The sequence below is a fragment of the Synchiropus splendidus genome, chromosome 5, assembly GCF_027744825.2.
Source record: "Synchiropus splendidus isolate RoL2022-P1 chromosome 5, RoL_Sspl_1.0, whole genome shotgun sequence".
NCBI lineage: Eukaryota > Metazoa > Chordata > Actinopteri > Syngnathiformes > Callionymidae > Synchiropus > Synchiropus splendidus.
Window position 1 is genome coordinate 33,679,014 of NC_071338.1, and position 22,030 is coordinate 33,701,043.

A 22,030-nucleotide genomic window follows, 5' to 3' on the forward strand; every position below is an offset into this window, starting at 1 on the left:
TCATCTTTGACTCTCTGAATAGTATTTCACACTCACACGTCTGATCTTCACTTGGTTTAATAACACACACAAAGCATCGCTGCATTTTCGTAAACCAGTTCAACGTTGGCTTTAATTTGAAAGCACAGACCGGAAGTAGGTCGGGTGCGTCATCGCTAACGTGACCTCCCGGTCGCCGCTGGAAGGAGGAGACGGAAAGGGACGCGATGCTTCTCGTCGGAACCGAGCCGCGCTCCGCAGCGGGACACCGATGAAGGGGAGGCTGCGCCGCGCGAGTCCGAGCTGCGAGGCGCGGCGCCCGGGGAGGATGCGGCTGCTGTGGCTCCGCTCGGTTCTGCTGCTCGCAGGTGAGAACAAAGCTGCCGCGCGGGTGCGCGTCCGGGACGAGGCAGAACAGCGCTTCATCTGCACGAGAGACACTCGCGCGCGCACACACACACGCCCTCATCAGCTGCCGAGCGCGTGGACCGATGCGGTATCGATCTGTGGCGACTGAGCGATCAGCTCTTCACTGGTGCTGATGTCAGCATTACATCACCCCCCCTCCACCCCCCACCCCACCCAGCCATCACTTTTCTCTCGGTGCGCGCGCAGGAGTTGTTGGCTCCAGAGGTTGCGGGTTCGATTCCGCCACTCCTCCTCAGCACTTCCTGTGTTGGCCTCGGTGATGGCCCGAGCAGCTGGTCATAATGTGAGTCCTGCCTCACCTGACGGTCTTCCGTCGCTTGTCTGAGAACAATGAGGCGCTTCCTGTTGCAGCTCTGTTTACTTCCTGTTGTCGTTCGGACCCCGGCCACTGTGACGTCACCATGGCGACTGTGTATGTGTGTGTGTGTGTGTGTGTGTGTGTGTTGACAGCGGGCTGCAGCCAGAGGGTGGAGGTCCACACCGAGCGCAGGGGAGTCATCTACAGCCCCTCGTGGCCCCTCAACTATCCGGCCGGGGTCAACTGCAGCTGGCACATCCAGGGAGGTCACGGCGAGGTCATCACCATCAGGTGAGCGAGCACACACACACACACACACACACACGCAGACAGACACTAACCTCAGCGGACTTCTCCGCTCCAGCTTCCGGAACTTCGACGTGGCCGACCCGGGCGACTGGCTGATGCTGACGCCGACGTGGAGCGGAGAGTCGCGGCTCTGCGGCGCCGTGCTGCCTCCTCCCTTCATCTCCACCAGGGGGCGCGTCTGGCTCTACTTCCACTCTCAGGCCAACAGCTCGGGTCGGGCCCAGGGCTTCCGCCTCTCCTACATCCGAGGTGAGGACAGAGGAAGCCCGACTTGGGTCGGCGCGGGGCTGACGTGTGCGCCCCCTGCAGGTCACCTGGGGCAGAGCAGCTGCCAGTCGGACGAGTTCCTCTGCGGGAACGGCAAGTGTCTCCCTCGTGGCTGGAAGTGCAACGGTCAGGACGAATGCGGCGACGGCTCGGACGAGCGGATGTGCCGGCCCCCCGCGGCGGCCGCCGCCCCCACCGGCCTCTGCCCCCCCGGCTCGCCCGCCTGCACCACCGCCCAGTCCACCCGCTGCCTGCCTCCGGCGCTGCGCTGCAACGGCGCGCGCGACTGTCCGGACGGCAGCGACGAGCGCGGCTGCCCGGACGCCGCCTGCGGGAAGCGGCTGGGGAACTTCTACGGCTCCTTCGCCTCCCCCGACTTCTTCGGAGCCAACCGGAGCGCGGCGTCCGAGCTGCGCTGCGCCTGGCTGCTGGACACCCAGGACCCCAAGCCCATCGTGCTGCAGCTGGACCTGCAGCTGGGCCCGGGGGACTCTCTGCGGGTCTACGACGGGCCGCTCCACACGGCGGAGCGCCTCCTGCAGGTGCTGTCCTACCACAACAACCGGCGGCCGGCGCTGCTGGAGTCAAGCGGCGGGCAGATGAGCCTGCTGTACACGGCGCTGCCGCGCAGTCCCGGCCGCGGCTTCAACGCCACGTACCAGGTGACGATGGCGCGGGTTGGCTGGGGCGCCACAGTGGGATGATGGTGTGGCTCTGGTGTCCTCCCCTCCTGCAGGTCAAAGGTTACTGTTTCCCCGGGGAGCGGCCGTGCGGCAGCGACCAGGGCTGCTTCTCTGAGCGCCAGCGCTGCGACGGCTACTGGCACTGCCCGTCGGGCCGCGACGAGGAGGGCTGTCCCTCGTGTCCCGACGGAGAGTTCCCTTGCGAGGGCGGCTCCGGCGTCTGCTACGCGGCCGGCGAGCGCTGCAACAACCAGAAGAGGTGTCCGGACGGCTCGGACGAGAAGAACTGCCACCAGTGTCAGCCGGGCAACTTCCACTGCGCCACCAACCTGTGCATCTTCGAGACCTGGCGCTGCGACGGCCAGGAGGACTGCCTGGACGGCAGCGACGAGCGGGACTGTCTGACCGCCGTGCCGCGCAAGGTCATCACCGCCGCCCTCATCGGCAGTTTGGTCTGCAGCCTCCTGCTGGTGGTGGCGCTGGGCTGCGCCCTGAAGCTGCACTCGCTCCGCAGCCGAGAGTACAGGTGAGCGCCGAGTCATGCCCCTGTGGCGTGACGACGCCGAGTCATGCATATCATGCTGTGTCATGGTTTAGTATTTGTCATGCAAGCATGTAAAACACTGAGTCATGCAAGCATAAAATGCTAAGTCATAGTTGAGCTCTTACAGGAAGTGTAGAGTCGCAGTTGGATGCAGAAGAGCCATGACTCAGCATTTGAGTGTGCAAGCGAAACACTGTGAAAATGCCGAGTCATGCCTGTCAGCCCAGTGGGGCTCCACTCACAGCTTCAGGTGTGTCACATGACTCACTCCTCCTCAGGGCCTTCGAGACACAGATGACACGAATGGAGGCGGAGTTTGTGCAGAGAGAAGCTCCGCCCTCGTACGGCCAGCTCATCGCGCAGGGCCTCATCCCACCCGTGGACGACTTCCCGGTCTACAACCCCGCGCAGGTGAGGCCACGCCTCCTCATCCGGGCCCCTCCCCCTGCTCACCCTCCGTCCGTCCCTTGCGTCCCCTGTGGTCCAGGCCTCCGTGCTGCAGAACCTGAGGCTGGCCATGAGTCGGCAGATCCGCCGGCACTCTTCGCGACGCTCCTCCGCCTCTCGTCGCCGACTGGGCCGCCTGTGGAACCGCCTCTTCCGCGGAGACGGACGGGCCGCGCTCCTGGACCCGCCGGGTCACACGCAGATCGACCTGGGCCTCCACTGCTACAGAGCGGTGGGGGACCCGGCGACCCCCACTGATGGATGCAACATGGGAGGAGCCTGCTCCGCCTCCATGGAGGCGTCAGAGAGTCCGGCGTCTCCTCTGTCGTACCAGTCACTGGACAGCGGCGAGTCCCCAGTCGGCAGGACTCCTGAGTCCCAGCCTCACAGTCCTCAGGCGGACGCGTCCCGCGACAGCCCGACTCCACCCACCTCCGCGGAGACGCCGGTCGCTGCGTGCCAACCTCGCACCTCCAGAAAACTGGTCCTGGAGCTGGCCTTGAACCTGAAGGGTGTTTCCCTCCGACGGTACTCTCCGCTCGGACCCGTGTCGCCGGCCCCGACCCCTGCGGCCCCCACAGAGCCACTCACTCAGCCCAGGACTCCGCCCTCCGACAGCGGGTCCCCAGGTGCGGCCGGTTTCCCCTCTGGAGGGAAGGGAGAGCGGGAGGTCAAGAGGCGGCGCTGCCGTGAGGACGGCTGCGGCTCAGGGAGGGGGGCGTCCACCTGCTGAAGATCAGCTGGGCCTTCTCTGCTAAGTGTCCTTCGCAGCCCGAGCCGTCCGTCCCAGAAGAGGCTCGGAGCGTCACCTTCAGTGCCAACGCCGGAGCCATAACGTGCCGCCGAGAGCTGTGACCCGCCGAGCGGCCTTCTGCTTCCCTGGCTGTCTGGAGCAGAGGAGACCGGGGCCAGAACCAGGTCCGAGAGTGGAGTGGAGCTGCCGATTCTGGCTTCCTTCTCTGGGATGTTTCCTATTCTCCTTCACTGCACGGGGCGAGGCTGGTGTCAGGCTCCGCCCAGTCATGGGCCACGCCCATCCAACTGGCGTCACGCTCAAGTCGCTCATCGCTGCTGCCCGTCTCACGAGCCACTGGAGACGTCGCTCCGTCTTTTCTTCAGCAACGTGTCTTCTCCTTCTGCGAAATGCCTTAAACCGCTGTGTTGCTTTGCGCATCCAAACGTGATGACCACCTGATGGCGCCGCGCCTCTTGAGACGAGTGAAACCAAGTGCGACCCCATCAGGTCCCTCCTGGTGATGTAGGGTGCTAGAGCGGGTCAGTCAGGGGCCGGGGCTTGTGGCGGCTGCACCGAGCTTCCCGCCGGAGACTCGGTCCCACCAGGGTCTCCAGACGAGCTGTGCCTGCTGGCTCATCGCGCGGCTGCTTCAGGGCCAAACGTCTGCGTCAGGCTCTTCTCTGGAGACGGGAGTGAGGGCAGCGACGCATCACGCCGCGTCTGGAGCCCAAACAGGCCTGGTCACATGATCGCGCTCCGTCAGGGGCCTCACCAGGTGTGGACCTTCCTCTCTGCCTGTGGGGGCTCGGCACTCTGGTTTCCTCCCTCAATAAACCAGAGGCTGATCGATGACTGTGTCTGCTCGGCAGTCGTGAATGACTGAGGTCCATGTCGTGGTCGGCCTGTGATGAGATTACCACCGGAGGGATTATAATCCAGGCTCGTCTGACGCGGCCTCGGAGCAGGGTCTCGTCTTTTTCAGGAGATTTGAGCCCCAGATTCAGCTTCCGCCTGCCGTTGCTTCAGCGGTTGTGTCCCGGAGTCACTTAGAACGTGACCCACTCCCGAGTCACCCAGACGTGTCCCGCTCGTGTCAGCTTCAGGCCGAGTCGATCTGCTACTCCTCCACCGTGAGGTCCTGTGGCGGAGCGAGGTCCCCTCAGCTCTCACCAGTGCATCGTGCTGCGCAGCACTGTCGTCTCTCTGGGACTCTGAGTAGAGCCACTGAATGTCTCATATCTAAGCCAGAGACGCCGGGCGAGCCGCCAAGTCTTGGTGTGGAGTGGACGGTTGATGACGTGCTGTGTGTGACGCCAGCGCTGCTGCCGCTGCTCTGTCAACACACCTCAACTGACATCAAGTTTATTTTCTCATTTGCTGTCAATAAATCTGACCGTGAGCTCTGTGTCACCGAGTCCTCACTCGCCGACTTCACCTTCACTCTTCATCCTCACTCTTCACCTTCATCCTCACTCTCCATCTTCACTTTCAGTCTTCATCCTCACTCTCCATCTTCACTTTCACTCTTCATCCTCACTCTCCATCTTCACCTTCACTCTTCACCTTCATCCTCACTCTCCATCTTCACTTTCAGTCTTCATCCTCACTCTCCATCTTCACTTTCAGTCTTCATCCTCACTCTCCATCTTCACCTTCACTCTTCACCTTCATCCTCACTCTCCATCTTCACCTTCACTCTTCACCTTCACTCTTCATCCTCACTCTTCACCTTCATCCTCACTCTCCATCTTCACCTTCACTCTTCATCCTCACTCTTCACCTTCACTCTTCATCCTCACTCTCCATCTTCACCTTCACTCTTCACCTTCACTCTTCATCCTCACTCTCCATCTTCACTTTCACTCTTCATCCTCACTCTCCATCTTCACCTTCACTCTTCACCTTCATCCTCACTCTCCATCTTCACCTTCACTCTTCATCCTCACTCTTCACCTTCATCCTCACTCGCCGACTTCACCTTCACTCTTCATCCTCACTCTTCACCTTCATCCTCACTCTCCATCTTCACCTTCACTCTTCATTCTCACTCTCCATCTTCACCTTCACTCTTCATCCTCACTCTCCATCCTCACTCTCCATCTTCACCTTCACTCTTCACCTTCACTCTTCATCCTCACTCTCCATCTTCACTTTCACTCTTCATCCTCACTCTCCATCTTCACCTTCACTCTTCATCCTCACTCTCCATCCTCACTCTCCATCTTCACCTTCACTCTTCACCTTCATCCTCACTCTCCATCTTCACCTTCACTCTTCATCCTCACTCTTCACCTTCACCTTCACTCTTCATCCTCACTCTTCACCTTCATCCTTTGTCTTCACTGAGCTCTCACATCATTTTGAAGCCAAGAGCGCCACCTATTGAGCTCTGAAGATGAGGACAGTGTTTGATGAAGACTTTTCTCTTATGGATTAAAGTACCATTTAAAGAAAAACAACTGAATGATGGACGAGGGGGTGGACGTCCTGCCACAGGGCTAAAATACAGCTAAAACGTCGGCGTAGTCATTTAGTAATGAAACAATTGCAACTTTGACTCCTCGTCACTTTCCGCGTCACGGACTGACATAACTGGCACGTGCATGTGCAGCAGGTTATGAGGTCATCCCACCAGCCCTGGCTGGGACAAGCAGAGACAGGAGCAGCGAGGAGCCCAGCTGCAGCACCCTCACATGAGCGCCACCCTGAGGCGGCGCCTGGGCCTCAGCAACATCCACCTGTCAGCGCCCGGTGTGGGCTAAAGCTTAGGCTCATTAGCAGGGAGAACTCGGAAGCACCTGAGGCCTTTACGTCACGTCAGAGCTTCAAATTAGAACTAAGCCAGTTCAGGTCCGTCGCAGCTCTTGATCTCAGCGAACTTCCATTCAGTGTTTACTATTCCCGTGGATCCTGTCACCAACATCAGGGAGAACATGGCGCTGACATGCGACTCACGGCTGCCTTCTTGACGCCAGAGCCGTCTGGGCCGTGAGGTCAGTGGAGCTGGTTGTAATTCACGAAGCAGCGTCCTCATCTTCAGAGCGGGGACACTGCTTCACCAAGCCTCCGCCGGCTGGAGGCCACGGTCATCGCATGACTCTCTGCTCGCTCAGTTGTCTCGCCGCCGCTCCTGACCGGGACCCTGGGAGCAGAAGTGGATCCCCTGCTGTGTGAACACGAGGCTCGCGCCACCTGCAGGCGCCTCTCGGTTGCTGTGTTTCTACATCGCAGCTCCAACTGCTCTACCTTGCAGGTCACCACCTCATTGTCAGAAGCTCCGTCCCGCGTCTTTTTAGCATCAGCTAGATCAAAGCCACATGAACGGAGCCGACTTCATCTCCGGACTCCTTCTGAAGACGCGACGAATCAAGGGAGACGGACGAAGCGTGGAGGTTAATGTGTCTGCTAGCTTTTATCAAAGGCCTGTTCCGAGCTTGTTAGTCCTCTACAGGATGTAAACAGGTTACTGAAGCAAGGAGCCTGAGATACAGGCGGGGGGGGATAGGAGGTCCATCGTGTCGTGGGCTCAAGTAAAGTCCTCCGCCGTGAGGTCCCGACAATCCCGCCACGGGGTCCGTGTGGAGGTCGCGACCCCCCCTTTCCCGCGTCGTCGCAGTACACAAGCAAAGATCTGATAAGGCACGTTAGCGCAACGGTTTTAGAGACTGTGGAACACGTCCGGCAGAAGGTCCGACATCACAACATCCAAACCCTGGTTTTAGTCCCCCCACACACAAAAGGCCTTGGACCCGCTGGTGTAGAAAAGTGTAGAAAAAAACAAGTTGCCGGCTCAGTCTGTAGCTTTGGAGGAGGCCAGGGGTTCCACCTCCGAGGGGTCCTGCTGAGGGAACATCACGTAGCACGTCTTCTGGCCCACGTACGTGATCTTCTCTGCAACGACAGACAGACAGGTCAGACAGGAGAAACAGCTGGTGAAGACGCCGCCTCTCCCTCTTCAAGTTCTCCTCAGTGGGAGAGCTTCAGCAGAAGGTCAGACACTCTGATCCACAGCCCGAGTGAGCATCAGCTCCAGATCTGAGACCATGATCCTCTGTCTGGGCAGAGAGCTGAGTATGTCTGAGTCTTGTTCACGAGTGAGGGAAGGGTGGAGGCGCACTGATGGACCTCTGTGACGGACAGAGAGAGCTGAGCCACAAGGCAAAAGCTCTGGACTGACCAGCAGTTGTGGAGTGACCCACAGAACCAGAGTTTCTCTGTGTGGACTCTTTGAGAGAGAAGCTCCGTCATCCAGGAGAGACTCAGAGGAGAACCTCTACTGAGGTCTCTTGGTGAAGAGATCCGGGATGCTTCTGGACCTCTTAACCTCAGCCACTGCCCCCACAACCTCCGATCAGAAGAAGCAGATGAACAGTGACACAGGACTGAGCCAGAACCTGCTGATCCTCTGGACCTGGAGGAGAAGCGGTGCCGGACTCACCCATCAGCCGGTGGATCCACTTGGGTTTGTTCTTCCACCAGACTCCCACGAAGTAGACGGGCACGCCGGTCAGCATGATGACCATCCCCAGGCCGCAGACCACGGGCTCCGAGTAGAGACTGAAGCAGAGCAGCACGGCCCAGAAGGCCATGTAGCTGATGGGGATCAGCAGGTTGACCTGCAGGAGGAGGAGGACAGCTCTCAGTCTGGACCCGTGGGTTCCGCACGTGTCCCCCACGAGGCCCAGGCAGCTCAAGGGGCCACATGAGCCACCAGCTATTGGCCTCCACTGAAGGATGTAGAAGGAAGGTTTGGTGAAACTGAGCCCCTGAATCTCAGCTGAATCTGAAGACCAGTTCCACCGACTGACCACAAGAGGGCGGCACGAGTCTGCTGAGCACAACACTCGCGGCTCTTCCCGGGTTCTCCTGGTCCGAGGGTCCGTACCTTGATGGGTCGCAGCAGGTTGGGTCTCTTCCTGCGCAGGTAGAGCAGCCCGGCGATGGTCACTCCGTACGACAGGTAGTTGATGAAGGACACGTAGTTGATCAGGTTGTGGGTCTCTCCGATGCACAGGATGATGATGGTGGCCAGACACTGCAGGAGCACAGGAGAGTAGGTCACGGCCCGGGGGTGGGGGCCCCAGACCTGAGCGCGGCTACTTACGCAGACCAGCAGGGCCGGGATGGGGGTGCAGTTCTTCAGGTGGATCATGGCCAGCAGGTGCGGCAGGTGACCCTCTCTGGCCCCGGAGAAGCAGAGCCTACCCACACACACATGGTCAAGAGTGCCGTCCTCCTGTGTGTGTGTGTGTGTGTGTGAGTGTGTGTGTGAGGGCGCCCACCTGGAGGAGGTGAACAGGTACCCGTTGATGCCCCCGAAGGTGGACAGGGCCACGGAGATGGGCATCACCCAGGAAAACATTCCCAGCAGCTTCTCCCCGAACGTCTGGACTCACAAGAGCCGTCAATCAACTTCAGAGTCCTGGCCAGGGGGCGCTAGTCAGTCAGGAAGAGAGTCGGGCTGCACGCTCAAGAAGGTCTGAGAGGAGCTGCTGAGCCAAACACGACTACTGTGTTTCCACAGCAGTTCCTCCATCTCCATCCTCATTCCTCCTCTCCTCTCCCCCTCTCCTCTCTCCTCCTCCTCTCCTCTCCTCTCCTCCTCCCCTCCTCTCCTCTCCTCTCCTCTCCTCTCCCCTCCCCTCCTCTCCTCTCCCCCCCCTCCTCTCCTCTCCTCTCCCCTCCCCTCCTCTCCTCTCCCCCCCCTCCTCTCCTCCTCCTTCTCTCCCCTCCCCTCTTCTCCTCTCCTCTCCTCTCTCCTCTCTCCTCCTCCTCTCCTCCCCTCTCCTCTCCTCTCCTCTCTCCTCCTCCTCTCCTCTCCTCTCCTCCTCTCCTCTCCTCTCTTCCTCCCCTCCTCTCCTCTCCTCTCCTCTCCTCTCCTCCTCCCCCCTCTCCCATCCTCTCCTCTCCTCTCCTCTCCCCTCCCCTCCTCTCCTCTCCCCCCCTCCTCTCCTCCTCCTTCTCTCCCCTCCCCTCTTCTCCTCTCCTCTCCTCTCTCCTCTCTCCTCCTCCTCTCCTCTCCTCTCCTCTCCTCTCCCCTCCTCTCCTCCTCCTCTCCCCTCCCCTCCTCTCCTCTCCTCTCTCCACCTCCTCCTCTCCTCTCCACTCCTCTCCTCTCCCCTGCCCTCCCCTCCTCTCTTCTCTTCTTCTCTCCCCTCCCCTCCTCTCCTCTCCTCCTCTCTCCTCCATCTCCGCCATCACTCCTCCCCTCCTCTCTTCTCCTCCTTCTCTCCTCTCCTCTCCTCCATCTCCACCCTCACTCCTCCTCTCCTCCATCTCCACCCCCACTCCTCCTCTCCTCCTCCTCTCCCATCCTCTCCTCCCCTCTCCTCTCCTCTCCTCACCTCTCTGCTCCTCCCCTCCCCTCCCCTCCACTCATCCCCTCCCCTCCCCTCCCCTCCTCTCCTCTCCTCTCCTCTCCTCTCCTCCCCTCCTCTCTCCTCCTTCTCTCCTCTCCTCTCCTCCATCTCCACCCTCACTCCTCCTCTCCTCCATCTCCACCCTCATTCCTCCTCTCCTCCATCTCCACTCTTCACCTCCTCCATCTTGCTCACCACATCATCAGCCAACCTCATGGTGCACGGTGACTCTTCCTCTGCCTCTCTGCCTGAACTTTGATAACTTAGAGGAATGGCAATTCATGAAGAAAAACAATGTTCCTCGAATAAGAATATTTCCACTTTGGTGAGCCATGGCAGATGGATGAACTGAGGGCCACACCTGGGCCCCGGCCCCACGTCTGTCCCACACTGGGGCTCCACTGGAGTGAACGCCGCTCTGCTTCTCCACGACGGCTCTGACCCTCCGCCACATTCCTCCTCCACCCTCAGTGATCTCACATGACCGACGCTGATGCTGGGACTCGTGACAGACCCCTCCCCCGCCCCCCGGGCACGCTCCGGCACTCGGGCCTGACCTCAGGACAGAAGTCACTTAAGCCACTCACCACCGCCACGGCGTTGGAGGCCAGCAGCTCCTCAGGACTCATGGAGGAGAAGTAGGCGATGTTGGTCATGGTGTAGACCAGCGTCACCAGAGGGATGGAGATGTAGATGGCCCGCGGGAGGTTCCTGAGGGGGGAAGCGGGAAGCGTCAGTCAGCGTCGAGCCAAAGTGCCGAGTCAGGTGGCGGCGACGGCGGCGTACTTGCGCGGCTCCACCACCTCCTCCGTCACGTAGTTGAGGAAATTCCAGCCGCTGTAGGCGAAGGAGGCCTGCAGGAAGGCCAGCGCGATCTGCCCCACCGAGGGCTCCTCGGAGAACTGGAAGGCCACGCTGGGCCGCAGGGCTTCGTAGTGCCCTGCAGGGACAGGACCTGGGTCTGAGTCTCGTCCGGGAACATCGAGTCAACAGATCAAGTCGGAGCAGAGCAAAACACGGCGCTATTGATGACGTGATGAGATGAAGTGAGCTGCAGTCCAGCGTTTTTCAACTGGTGTGTGCTGAGAGTGTCGGGTGAGTCGAGGGAAATGATCTTGTTCCACCTCAGGGGGGCGACATGATGACATGGAATCATGAACAATTGGAACCTGTTGACGATCCACCAGCAAGATCACGTGGATTCACTCACATTCCTTCTATACGCCATAGATCTATGCTGCTGCGTCCACTCGTCCCTCACACTCGCACCTCTAACGTCACACACACCGTCACCGCAGAACCATGGAGTGATCACAAAGCCAACACAGCTAACACAGCTGACAGAGCTAACGGAGCTAGCAGAGCTAACACAGCCAACACAGCCAACACAGCTGACAGAGCCAACACAGCTCACAGCGCCAGTACAGCTAATAGAGCTGACAGAGCTAACAGGGCTAGCAGAGCTAACACAGCCAACACAGCTAACACAGCTGACAGAGCTAACGGAGCTAGCAGAGCTAACACAGCCAACACAGCTAACACAGCTAACACAGCTGACAGAGCTAACGGAGCTAGCAGAGCTAACACAGCCAACACAGCCAACACAGCTAACACAGCTGACAGAGCTAGCAGAGCTAACACAGCTAACACAGCTGACAGAGCTAACGGAGCTAGGAGAGCTAACACAGCCAACACAGCCAACACAGCTAACACAGCTGACAGAGCTAGCAGAGCTAACACAGCTAACACAGCTGACAGAGCTAACGGAGCTAGGAGAGCTAACACAGCCAACACAGCTAACACAGCTGTCAGAGCCAACACAGCTCACAGCGCCAGTGCAGCTAATAGAGCTAACAGAGCTAACAGAGCCAGTACAGCTAACGGAGCTAGCAGAGCTAACAGAGCTAACAAAGCTAACAGAGCTCACGTCTAACATGACGTCTCACTTCAAAACTTCAACACTCGCAGACCATGTTTGCTCAGTGGGTTAAAAGTGGGCTAAAATCTAAACGCAGAATCGAATAAATGGGCTCCAAAATGTGGCAAGAGAACGAATCATTGTAGTTATGAAGCCGAGCTAAAGAATGTGCACGATTGGTCTGGAAATTCCCCGGACTGGAATAAAACCATGAATTGAAATCAAAACGGTAATTTGAAATAAATAAATACCTCCTTCGGTTTTGCCATATTCTCCGCCCCTTCCATTTTTAAACAAATACACTTGCACTCAACATGGTGCCAAAACAGCCCAGTCAGTAGCTCCAATTCTGCACAAGTGAAAGGGATTTTTTTTTCGATGAAGGGAGTGTGCTGTGGCTTAAACAAGGTAGAAGACGCTGCAGTACTGCAGTATTTGTTAGCCGTGAGAGAGACCTGGTGAATCAAGTCGTGTCTTTGAAACATAGACCTTACAGTGTGACTGGACTTGACGCTTGAAAACATGGAAGATTAAAGAGGGATTTTCTCCTGCGACATCACTACGGTTCAAAGAAAACACGGACTATATCCTGGTGTCTGATGGACCATCCAGACAGAGTCTCAGGTTTGACGGAAACGACTCCAAGCGCTGCCACAGTCACAACCAATCAGCAAATGCAGCGTGGTGCGTGCAGGGCTCCTCACACACACACAACACATGAAGTCCCGGATCGAGGGGCGGTGCTGGAGCAGGTGTGGAGCTAGTTACCTCGACAGATCTGCACCAGGCCCACGATGATGATGAGAGCCAGGGCCAGCAGCTTCCCCACGGTGAAGACGTCCTGGATCCTGGTGGCCCAGCGAACGCTGGAGCAGTTGACCCAGGTCAGGAACACTGCGCACACACACACACACAACACACACACGGTGAACAAACAGCTGAGACAACACGGTTCATGCTGTTGCTTCTAACGGGTCCACACTGGTGGAGAACACCTGATGTTGTCAGCTGCGGCCGTGAGGCACAGAGAAAGACCAGTTCAGAAAAGTTCTGTCTCCTCAGACAGGAAGGAGGACCGCTGTAGCTCCATCTGAAGCCGCTAGGTTCTGGGCAGAGGGAGAGATTCTGGGGTCGGGCCCAACAGAACACCTTCTATCGGGTCTCATGGTCCAGACCCGGAGTCACTCAGTACAGTGTTTCTGACCAAGGGGGCGCACATGAGCAGGGTACGGACCCGAGCCTGGAACAGAACCTTGAGGTCCAGCACCCCTCTGTGGAGTTTCCTCCCACCGTCCATAGGTCTCACCCAGTGTAGCTGGGACAGACTCTGGGCCGGATTCAAAGCCACCCTGGTACTGATGGTTTCCACACTTCCTCTTATGTAATGCCGATATGTGCCGCCGGGCCCACTGGGTCACGGTGCGTGTGAGAAACTCTGCCAGCCTCTATTGGGCTTCTGGGAGGGAGAGGCGTCACTGAGCAAGTCATCCATCACCGAGGCTCGGTCGCCTCCCACCACTCAGACCCGAACAGTCCGCTTCCGCTGGCGCTGGCATACACACACACACACACACACACACACAGTTGGCAGGAGGTCCGGGTGGCAGCGAGCAGAACTTTCTGTCCTTGACAACACCACTGATGTGTTTTATAGTCGACCCTCGGGGCACGTGCACTTCCTCTCCTCTGTTCCTACCCCTCCCCCTGGGGCCGAGCCCTTGGCCCCGGCTTCCTCCTGTGTGCCGCTGACAGGAAGGAGGTGCCGGCCGGTTCTGAATGTGACAGCTCAGGTAAATCACAGATTCTATTCAGCGCCGGAGCTGCGCTGGAATACTAAACCCTGCTAATGGAGCAGGCAGATTCATCTGAGGAGGAGGAGGAGGAGCCGGTCCTGGTCAAGGTCCGGTCAGCAACAGAACTCTCCTGGGTCGAGTCCCGCATGAGACCCGCAGGAGCGGTAAATCCTGGCGGGGAGTTTGAGAGGAGACGGCGCACGGAAGCGGGTGATTTTTCTGAGATGCAAGCCCATTCCGACCCACTTGGGCAGCTGGATCCAGCGGGCCCTGGATGGTCCGAGCCACCAAGAGCAGTGCTGTGAGGCAGACTCCGGCCCGGTCTCCCAGGCACAGACGAGTCTCCACCTCTGACTCCCAGCAGCAGAACGTTGGATCACAGGACGAGGTGAATCCAGACGTACTGGTCCGTGTTCTGCCCGGGCGGACCCGGGTCCAGACCTGGGAGGACGCAGGCAGCAGAGGACCACACCCGGTTCTCCAGCGCTCCACGACCTGCCAACACTAGTGTCACTGAAACTGGCCCCCAGATTCGAAGATGTCACTTCCTGTGTCGCCGAGTGACTCCAGCTTGATGGCAACCGGAGCAAACAAAGCACAGTGGGGCAGACACGCCCACTTATTAGGCAACAAAGGCTGGCACTCATGTCATCTGACACTCTCTCTCACACACACACACCTCTGTCTCGCTGCCCTTGTGGGGACCCTGCCTGGCCATCACCCTTTCCCCAGCCGCTCCCCCTGAAACACACGGCTCCCCTGAACCAGGACTCTGAACCAGACTGAGAGTCACCCACTTGTTTTGAAGTTTGAACCATCAAACCGAGGCTGAACCTTGTGGGGTCCAGCCAAATGTCCCAACAAGGCGGGATAGACCAGGCAAACACACACACACTGCACTGGTTGTAACATTCTGTATCCAAAAATAGTGGCGTCCATCAGCACGTGGTGATCGTAACAGCTGACTCACACAGACTCGGATCCCCGCGTCACTCACAGACGAGACAGAACCGGTGCACAACTGTGCCCCCCCCGGAAGCACTGAGGAGATGCCCGGACCCCAGACCACGCCCTCAGAGCCAGATCCTCCACCAGCGACTCCAGTTCCCAAGACCCTCCAGGACCCCTCCGTTTCCTGTCAGAGCTGCTTTACTCGCTGGCATCAGACTTTCCGACATTTTCACATCGGCTTCTTCTCCAGAAGGAGAAATGTGTCCGATTCATCTCAAGGTCAATGATGAAGTCTCCTGAGGCCAGTTTCCAGAACTGACAACTGCTGTTGAAATGCATCCGGCTGGAGAGGAGCTCCCACAGGTGTCTCACAGTCTTGCTCACGAGTGAGGGCAGGAAGGTGGTGGAGCTTCGGTCATGAGGCGAAGAAAGAGCTGAGCCAGTAGCCAAAGCTCACCACTCTCCACAGCTGGGTTCCTCCGCTCACCTGGGGTGACCCACAGAACCAGAGTCCTGAGAAGCAGAGTCATACCCAGGAGAGACTCGCCGGAGAAGCTCTGCTGCTCCAGGACTTGTGAGGTGTTCAGGTTCCAAGCATCTGACATCTGATCGTGCTGGGGGCGACAGACAAGAAGGAAAGTCCCCCCAGCCAGATCCAGTGTCTTCAGACTGGAACCGCCTGTTCACTTCAACCTTCTTCATTCAGTCATTTCACCTCAGGTTAGCCACCAATGTCACACTGCTGTTTGAGCACGTGTGGAAGGTGCCCCCAACACACACGCACGCACACAGGGTCAAGCTTCCGTCAGAAGCTGCTGTTAGGTTCGCTGTTTGGACGGCACATTCCTCCACCAGGAGGCCAGACATTCTCAGTCGTCGGGTTTCAAACCTGTCTGCCGAGTATTTGGGGCCAAAAACAGACTGCTTCCTTCTCTGCTAAAACACTGGGGGAAGCTGTTTGAACGCGTTTGGTTCTCTCTCAGACGGAACAGAGAGAAGTGTAGTAAGGAGGTGGTGAGTCAAAATGACAGTGATGAGTCAGAGTGACGACGAAAGAGTTCAAATGACAGCGATGAGTCAGAGTGAGGAGGTGGTGAGTCAAACTTACTTGAAAAGTCAAAGTGATTGAGATGAGTCACATTGAGGAGACAGTGAGTCAAAGTAAGGAGGTGGCAAGTCAAAATGACTGCGTTGAGTCAGAGTGAGGAGGTGGCGAGTCAAACTAACTGTAGTGAATCAGAGTGAAGACTAATGAGTTAAAATGTCTGTGATGAGTCAGAGTGAGGAGGTGGTGAGTCTAACTTACTTGATGAGTCAAAGTGATTGAGATGAGTCACATTGAGGAGACAGTGAGTAAGGAGGTGGCGAGTCAAAATGACTGCGTTGAATCAGAGTGAGGAGGTGGCGAGTCAAACCAACTGCAGTGAGTCAGAGTTAAGACTAATGAGTTAAAATGTCTGTGATGAGTCAGAGTGAGGAGGTGGCGAGTCAAACTGACTGTGATGAGTGGGAGTGAGGAGGTGGCGAGTCATGGAGAGGTGTGTGGCACAGCTCTGACTCACAGACACAAATGGTGGCCAGCAGCCTGGTGGCCACGTACGGCGGCAGGCAGTTCTGGAAGGCGGGCTGCAGCACGTAGTTGGCGAAGGTCAGGGCGATGACGGCCAGCGTGGTGGGGTACATGATGAGCACGGCGCTCCACAGCAACAGGAAGCTGCGGGAGGAAACGTCAACATCTGTTTTCACTTGGAAACTACTGGAGCTTCACAGCAACAGCCGACTTCCTGGTGTTCAGAAGCGACTTCCTGGCTCTGACGGTCTGAGGAGCGTGTCGGCGCATCACATCAAGAGCTGCTGTCAAGACGACTGGAGAAGAGACGTGTCGTGACGAGTGCGTTTCCTGGCTTGTGCAACCAAGTGTCGGTTGTTGTTGACTTGCAGTCGCGGCATGGCTGAACTTGACTCACCACAGGACTCAGCAGAGAGTCTGTTTTTGGCACAGAAAACCACCAGCCTTCCGGAGGAAACTGTACGCAGCGGCATGAGCTCGAGTGCCAGGTTCTCGTGAGGAGAGTCGAGACCTGAATCTCGACACGAGTCAATTCAGTCCGCTTTGAAATGTCACGCTGATTCAACAACAACCTTGTGTTTGTGTCACGGGTCCAGATCTGCTGCGGTCATGTGACCAGATGAAAGTCACAAGACGCAGAGAGCTAACCGGGTCCAGGCGGACCACGCAGCCGGCTGTGGATCAGGAGGAGGTCCTCACCCCACCAGTCCGCCGAAGATCTCCGTCACGTAGGAATAGTCTCCTCCAGACTTTGGAATGGTGACGCCCAGCTCGGCGTAGCACATGGAGCCCAGGGCGCAGATGCCGCCCCCGCAGACCCACACGATGACGGACAGGCCCACGGAGCCGGCGTGTTCCAGCACCCCCTTGGGAGACACGAAGATTCCAGAGCCGATGATGTTGCCTGGAAAGAGAGCAGAGCCACTTGACTACCTCGCCCGAACCCTGGTCTCCCACCCACCGCCGCCGTCGTCCACACCAGGGGTTCGGAACCTTTCGGAGGTTTCGTACAGAGCCTCTCACGGCCCAGAGGTGTGAAACCAGGTTTGGAGGGTTTCCTCGGCTCTGGATCAGTTCCGCCGATCCAGTCGACCTCTTCAAACGCCGCTCGCTCCCTGGTGGCTCGGGCTAATGAGCGAGCCGGCCCTCATATGTCACCAAATAAAGGCCCTCACCAGCTGAAGCGCAGCTGTCCGCCAGAGCGCGTGCGAGCGTCCGGCCGCGAGGGGCAGCGGCTTGGGTCGGAGGCCCGCCATCGGCGCCCCCCTCCCCTGCTAGCTGCCAGGGAGCCTGGCTAATGATGCAGCACGGGTGAGTGGAGGTCCAAACGCTGATTTGTCACTGTCAGAGCTGATTGTGGAAGGCGGTTACGCAACGCCTGTGTTGTGTTTGTTACGTCATAACTCGCTGCTCCGAGTCCCACTGACCCATTCGTCCCTCCTCCCAGACGCCGGGCTGATCCCTGCTCCGTCCCTGGAGGAATTCCATGGATTCTCTCTGCGGATCTGGGAGCGAGCGACTCCCTGAGTGGCAGAGCCTCAATGGTCCCGACTCAAATTTCACCCAGGTGTGAACGTCCGGGCTGCAGACACGGCCGGGAGACACGTCGCCATGGCGACCACTGAAGCGCTCGCTTCACCCCAGCGTAGCAACCACATCGCAGACAACAAACCCGTCCTCCACCTCACCAGACACCCGAGTTCATCACCTGGGGCCCGGCTCCACGAGACACCATCCTGGCCGGTGCGGGGCGCTCGGTACACTGTGACCACGTTCGGGCCTCATACCTGACGGTCCAGTTTGATTCCGTTAACAACGGTATCTACAATCAGACCCATGCCATCGCAATAGACAACCCTCTTCTAGAGCAACTCTCACTCACGCCCTCTGCTGGTGCAAGGCTCGAACTGACAGCCCCCACTGTGAACATCACGGGCTACTGTCCAAGGTCCCTACAAGACAGTCAGGACCCTGAGGTGACTCCACCTTTGACACGCTCCTAAACTTCCTGCTGCAACTGAAGCGCAGTCATGACAGACACGTGCTGCTCCTCACATGTTCCTGCCGAAGTCCCGTTCAGTCTGCTACGTGCCTCGTGAGCTGCACTCTGGATGGTCGCTGTTGTATAACAGGATCCACTCGCTGACTTGTTTGGAAACTGGTCTCCTGCTCGAAGTGCTGCCACCTTGCAACGGTGGAACATCTAACACCAGACCGTGTTCCAGATGAACAATGCATGGTTCATGGGAACCACTGGTTTAGCCATAGCAGTAGCTTAGCGGTGTCACGGGGTGGGGGTGGGGTTCTGGACTCATGTTTACACTGACTTGTGTTGGTGTGTGCGGAGCGGTGTCACAGTGTTGTCGCCGGCTAAAGCGCATTAGCTCCACATCTTCACCATCATCACGTGACATGTTGCATTTTCAGATGGATGCACTTAGTGAAAGCGCTGACTCACCGCTGTGGTGGCCCAGAGTGAGTCGGAGGTTTGGAGTGGGCCGAGAGCGGCAGCACCACGCAGCGCTGCGCTGACTTTATCTGATGGACTTCAAAGCCAGACGCAGCCAAATGTTTATCCACGCTCCGGTGAGCCTTGGCCGACTGTGGCAGAAACACTGGCAAACAGCGGGAGCAAGTACGAGCCAGACCTGAGGCGGCGCTACACACACAACTAAGTGATTTCAGACGAGAAAATCACACTGTTGCGGTGCAGGTGGGGAAGTCCAACCTGGTCTGAGTGACTCACCAAAGTGTGACGCCAGGACTCAGCTCTCCGTCCGGTCGAGCCGCTCGATTCAGGGCTGGCTGGGGGGAAGACGTGTGAAGACGATACCATACCATACGTAGCAGGACATCTACTGCAACGCTGTGAGTACGGCCTGTTTTGAAACCGTGGCCGAGCGTTGCCATTATTCCCCCACGGACGGACGGATTTGAATGAACTTTCCAATGGAGAAGGGACTAAGGGTGATCCAGATCACCATCTGGATCCAAGATCTTTTGGAAGGGTGTGATGTCATCGGCAGACTGTGTTGCGGGGGGCGGGGGATGGAGCTGTTTAGCGGGGGTTCGCTCTCTCCGAGTGCTTTTCTGCCTGGTCACTTAACACACTGCTTGGTGGCGTGAAGCTGACTTAAAGGCCTTTCTTCATGGAGCGCCACCACAGTTGATCCGCTGCTTGTCTTGAACCTCCCTTGGTCCCACAGCTGCGTCTCCTTCCCTCCTGTCTAGTTAGTCGCAAACCAAGAAACATGTTCCCCATCTTCAGCTCTTCCTGATGTGAGGGGCTTCTGGAGCAAAGCCTCTCAACACCTGAAGGCGTCATCAGCTTAGCCAGAGTCAGAGCAGTCAAGGTCAACGACAGGTCAGAGGTCAGGCATCCATGAGACACACACACTCTGAGTTCATGCCAGCGTTTATATGGATGAAAACAGTACGTGAACCCCTCTGAATTTGGCCGGAAATATGACCGAAACTCAGAGCAAAACTCCTCGCGGATCGAATCGGAGTCGATCAGATGTCATAAGCGATGAGGAGCTCAGACGTCAGTCATCGCGAACTCATCCTTCGGTGCGTAACTTGTGACGGCGCCGTGTTTGCGAGATCAATATTTACTCGCACGGAGTGAGAAGAAGTCCTGCAACCGGACGGTCTTCTGGTTCTGGCTCTCACTCCCAGCCAGTGAAACATACATCCACAACACGTGACGGCACTTTCCACGGCGGTTATTTATGATCCCGCGATCATGCGCAGCAGCTCCACGAACCCGCCAAGTCCAACCGGACCAGACCGAGCCACGTAGGCAGCTCTGGTTCGGTCCGACTCGACTGATGCAAGAGCTGCAGCTCGTGTTCCCAGTGATACAGACGCGCCTCGAACGCAACACGCAGACTTCAAAATCGACGAACCGAGCTCGGACCGGACGATGTTCCGACACCCACGTCTTTGTCGGACAGAAAAGGCTGGCTGCATCTGTTCGCTCCTGTCGGACAAAATGTTCCGCCTCAAACTTCTCCAGCGAGACGAGCCCGGTCCGAACTTGAAACAGAACTTACCTATAATAATGGCGCAGGCGCTCAAAAGTCCGATCTCTTTCTTCAGCGCGACCCGCTCGTCATCCTTCTTCCTCTTCTCCTGGTCCTCCATCTCCCCGCCGGACTCACGACCCTCGGCTCGGACCAGACACAGCAGACTGAACCAGGCTCCGGTCCCTGCTCCGTCCTTGTTACACTACATCTGAGCCGCCGCCGCCGCCGCGCGCATGCGCAACAGCCGCCTCGCGTCCACTCAGGTGAACTGACGAGGTGAGGCTGTCGGATCGTGACGTCAATGAAATGTGGCCGCTGTAAATAATCATCAAAAAATAATTATGACCCACAATTATTATTATTATACATATAGTTGTGTTATTATCATGAATACGTGACAGTCAACATCACTCACTCAAATCAAACGTGTCCTCCTCTTGACCGAGGTCGCGAGGGCAGCGGCTGAGGTGAAGAGGTCCAGAGACCCACGCTCCGCACGGTCCTGGGTTTGCCCCAGGGCCTCCCCCCAGTTGATCACAGCACAAGTCTCGTGTCTGGGAGGAGCTGAGGTTCCACTCTGAGTCTCTCCCGGATGACAGAGCGTCCATCAGTTCCATCATACATGTGTGTTATAAAAGCAGAATCCAGTGGCTCCCTGTGGTTTCCTGCTGCAGTTGCCGTCAAAACTGCGACCTTTGACTTGCATTTGTTTTGGGCTCAGTGTCGTTAGCATTAGCAAACATTTGCACCATTGCCTTGTGAAGGTTTCTGCCTCTGCCTGAAGCAACTCAAAACAAAGACGGGGACTGGATGGCAGACTGTTGAAACGAGTCTGGCTGCTGGTCGACGAGGGAAACCAGAAGCTCTTCTTCCAGGTCGACCCAACCAGCGAGTCGACCGGGAAGAAGAGCTTCTGGTTTCCCAGCCGGGAGAGCGGTGTTGGCCTGCGGGCTGAAATCTGAGCCGGCGTCACTCAGACTGTAAACACACGCCCATCACGTCGCAAGTCGCCCAGCAGGTGCTGCTGCCTGGAGGCTGCAGGAGACTGGAGGAGTCGCTGCTCCCCATGATTCCACTGTCTGAAGACAGTGAAGGGGTCGCAGGAACTTGCGCAGTACAGCTTCAGCTACCATGGGGTCACAAGCGTCTCGGGTGTTTGGGTCCGGGAGGGTGCGGGCAGCTTAACTCAGGGAGCCCTGACCGGCCCAGATCCTGAAGCGAGCGCGTGCACGTGACCATGAATCAACTTCAGACGGACGGCGTGACTCACTCTGATGTCACTTCTATTTTGGCTCAGCAGCTCCGGTCCGTACAGGTGGAACAGACCCATCAGAACCAGCAGAGATGAAAGACCTTCCAGCTTCTTCAGCAGCACAGAAACAAGGGCTCGGAGGCCTCGCTCTTTCAGAGAGGCCCCGGACTGAGCGCTGCCTCTGTGTGCTGCAGGATGTCTGGCAGTCATGTGACTGACCAGGAGACGTAGTGGCGTCGGTGATAGAGAGCAGCTCTGCTCTTAGACGACGGCAGCAGGAGGAAGTGGGTGGGCAGCAGACGGAGAGAGAGCACCAGAGCTTCTCAGCTGTGTGGTGTCCTCACTGCCGAGGAAACACACTGTGCTGTCGTTCAATCGTTGGGTCCACTTGAGAGCTAAACATGGCTCCGTAGCAAAACACATCGTCGCTTAATAGTGACGTCGCCGGGCCTCCGAACATTTCAGCA

At 57.7% G+C, this 22,030-nt stretch overlaps 2 protein-coding genes across 5 annotated transcripts; one reads left to right on the top strand and one right to left on the bottom strand.

Moving 5' to 3' along the window:
* The first annotated feature begins 164 nt into the window (after positions 1–164).
* lrp3 (low density lipoprotein receptor-related protein 3) lies at positions 165–5,118 on the top strand. Its single transcript, XM_053864975.1, has 7 exons — positions 165–347; positions 859–997; positions 1,071–1,264; positions 1,325–1,944; positions 2,019–2,491; positions 2,788–2,920; positions 2,997–5,118. The coding sequence occupies exons 1-7, from the start codon at positions 251–253 to the stop codon at positions 3,687–3,689; spliced, it is 2,349 nt and encodes a 782-aa protein (XP_053720950.1). The 5' UTR covers positions 165–250; the 3' UTR covers positions 3,690–5,118.
* On the bottom strand, positions 3,070–21,174 carry slc7a10a (solute carrier family 7 member 10a). 4 transcript variants are annotated; one of them, XR_008414541.1, is made up of 12 exons: positions 20,339–21,171; positions 16,983–17,187; positions 16,276–16,427; positions 12,738–12,863; positions 10,838–10,991; positions 10,639–10,762; positions 8,975–9,078; positions 8,797–8,893; positions 8,578–8,727; positions 8,131–8,308; positions 5,697–7,583; positions 3,070–5,626 (listed from the first exon to the last, which is right to left on the bottom strand). XR_008414541.1 is itself a non-coding variant. In XM_053864984.1 (12 exons), exons 2-12 carry the CDS (start codon positions 20,427–20,429, stop codon positions 7,483–7,485), a joined length of 1,482 nt encoding a protein of 493 aa, XP_053720959.1. In that variant the 5' UTR covers positions 20,430–20,626; positions 20,727–21,171; the 3' UTR covers positions 3,070–7,482. The 4 variants fall into 4 exon arrangements, 3 of the variants coding, with proteins under 3 accessions (XP_053720959.1, XP_053720958.1, XP_053720960.1); XM_053864984.1 differs by having other exon boundaries at positions 3,070–7,583; positions 20,339–20,626; positions 20,727–21,171; XM_053864983.1 differs by having other exon boundaries at positions 3,070–7,583.
* Positions 21,175–22,030: the final 856 nt, after the last annotated feature.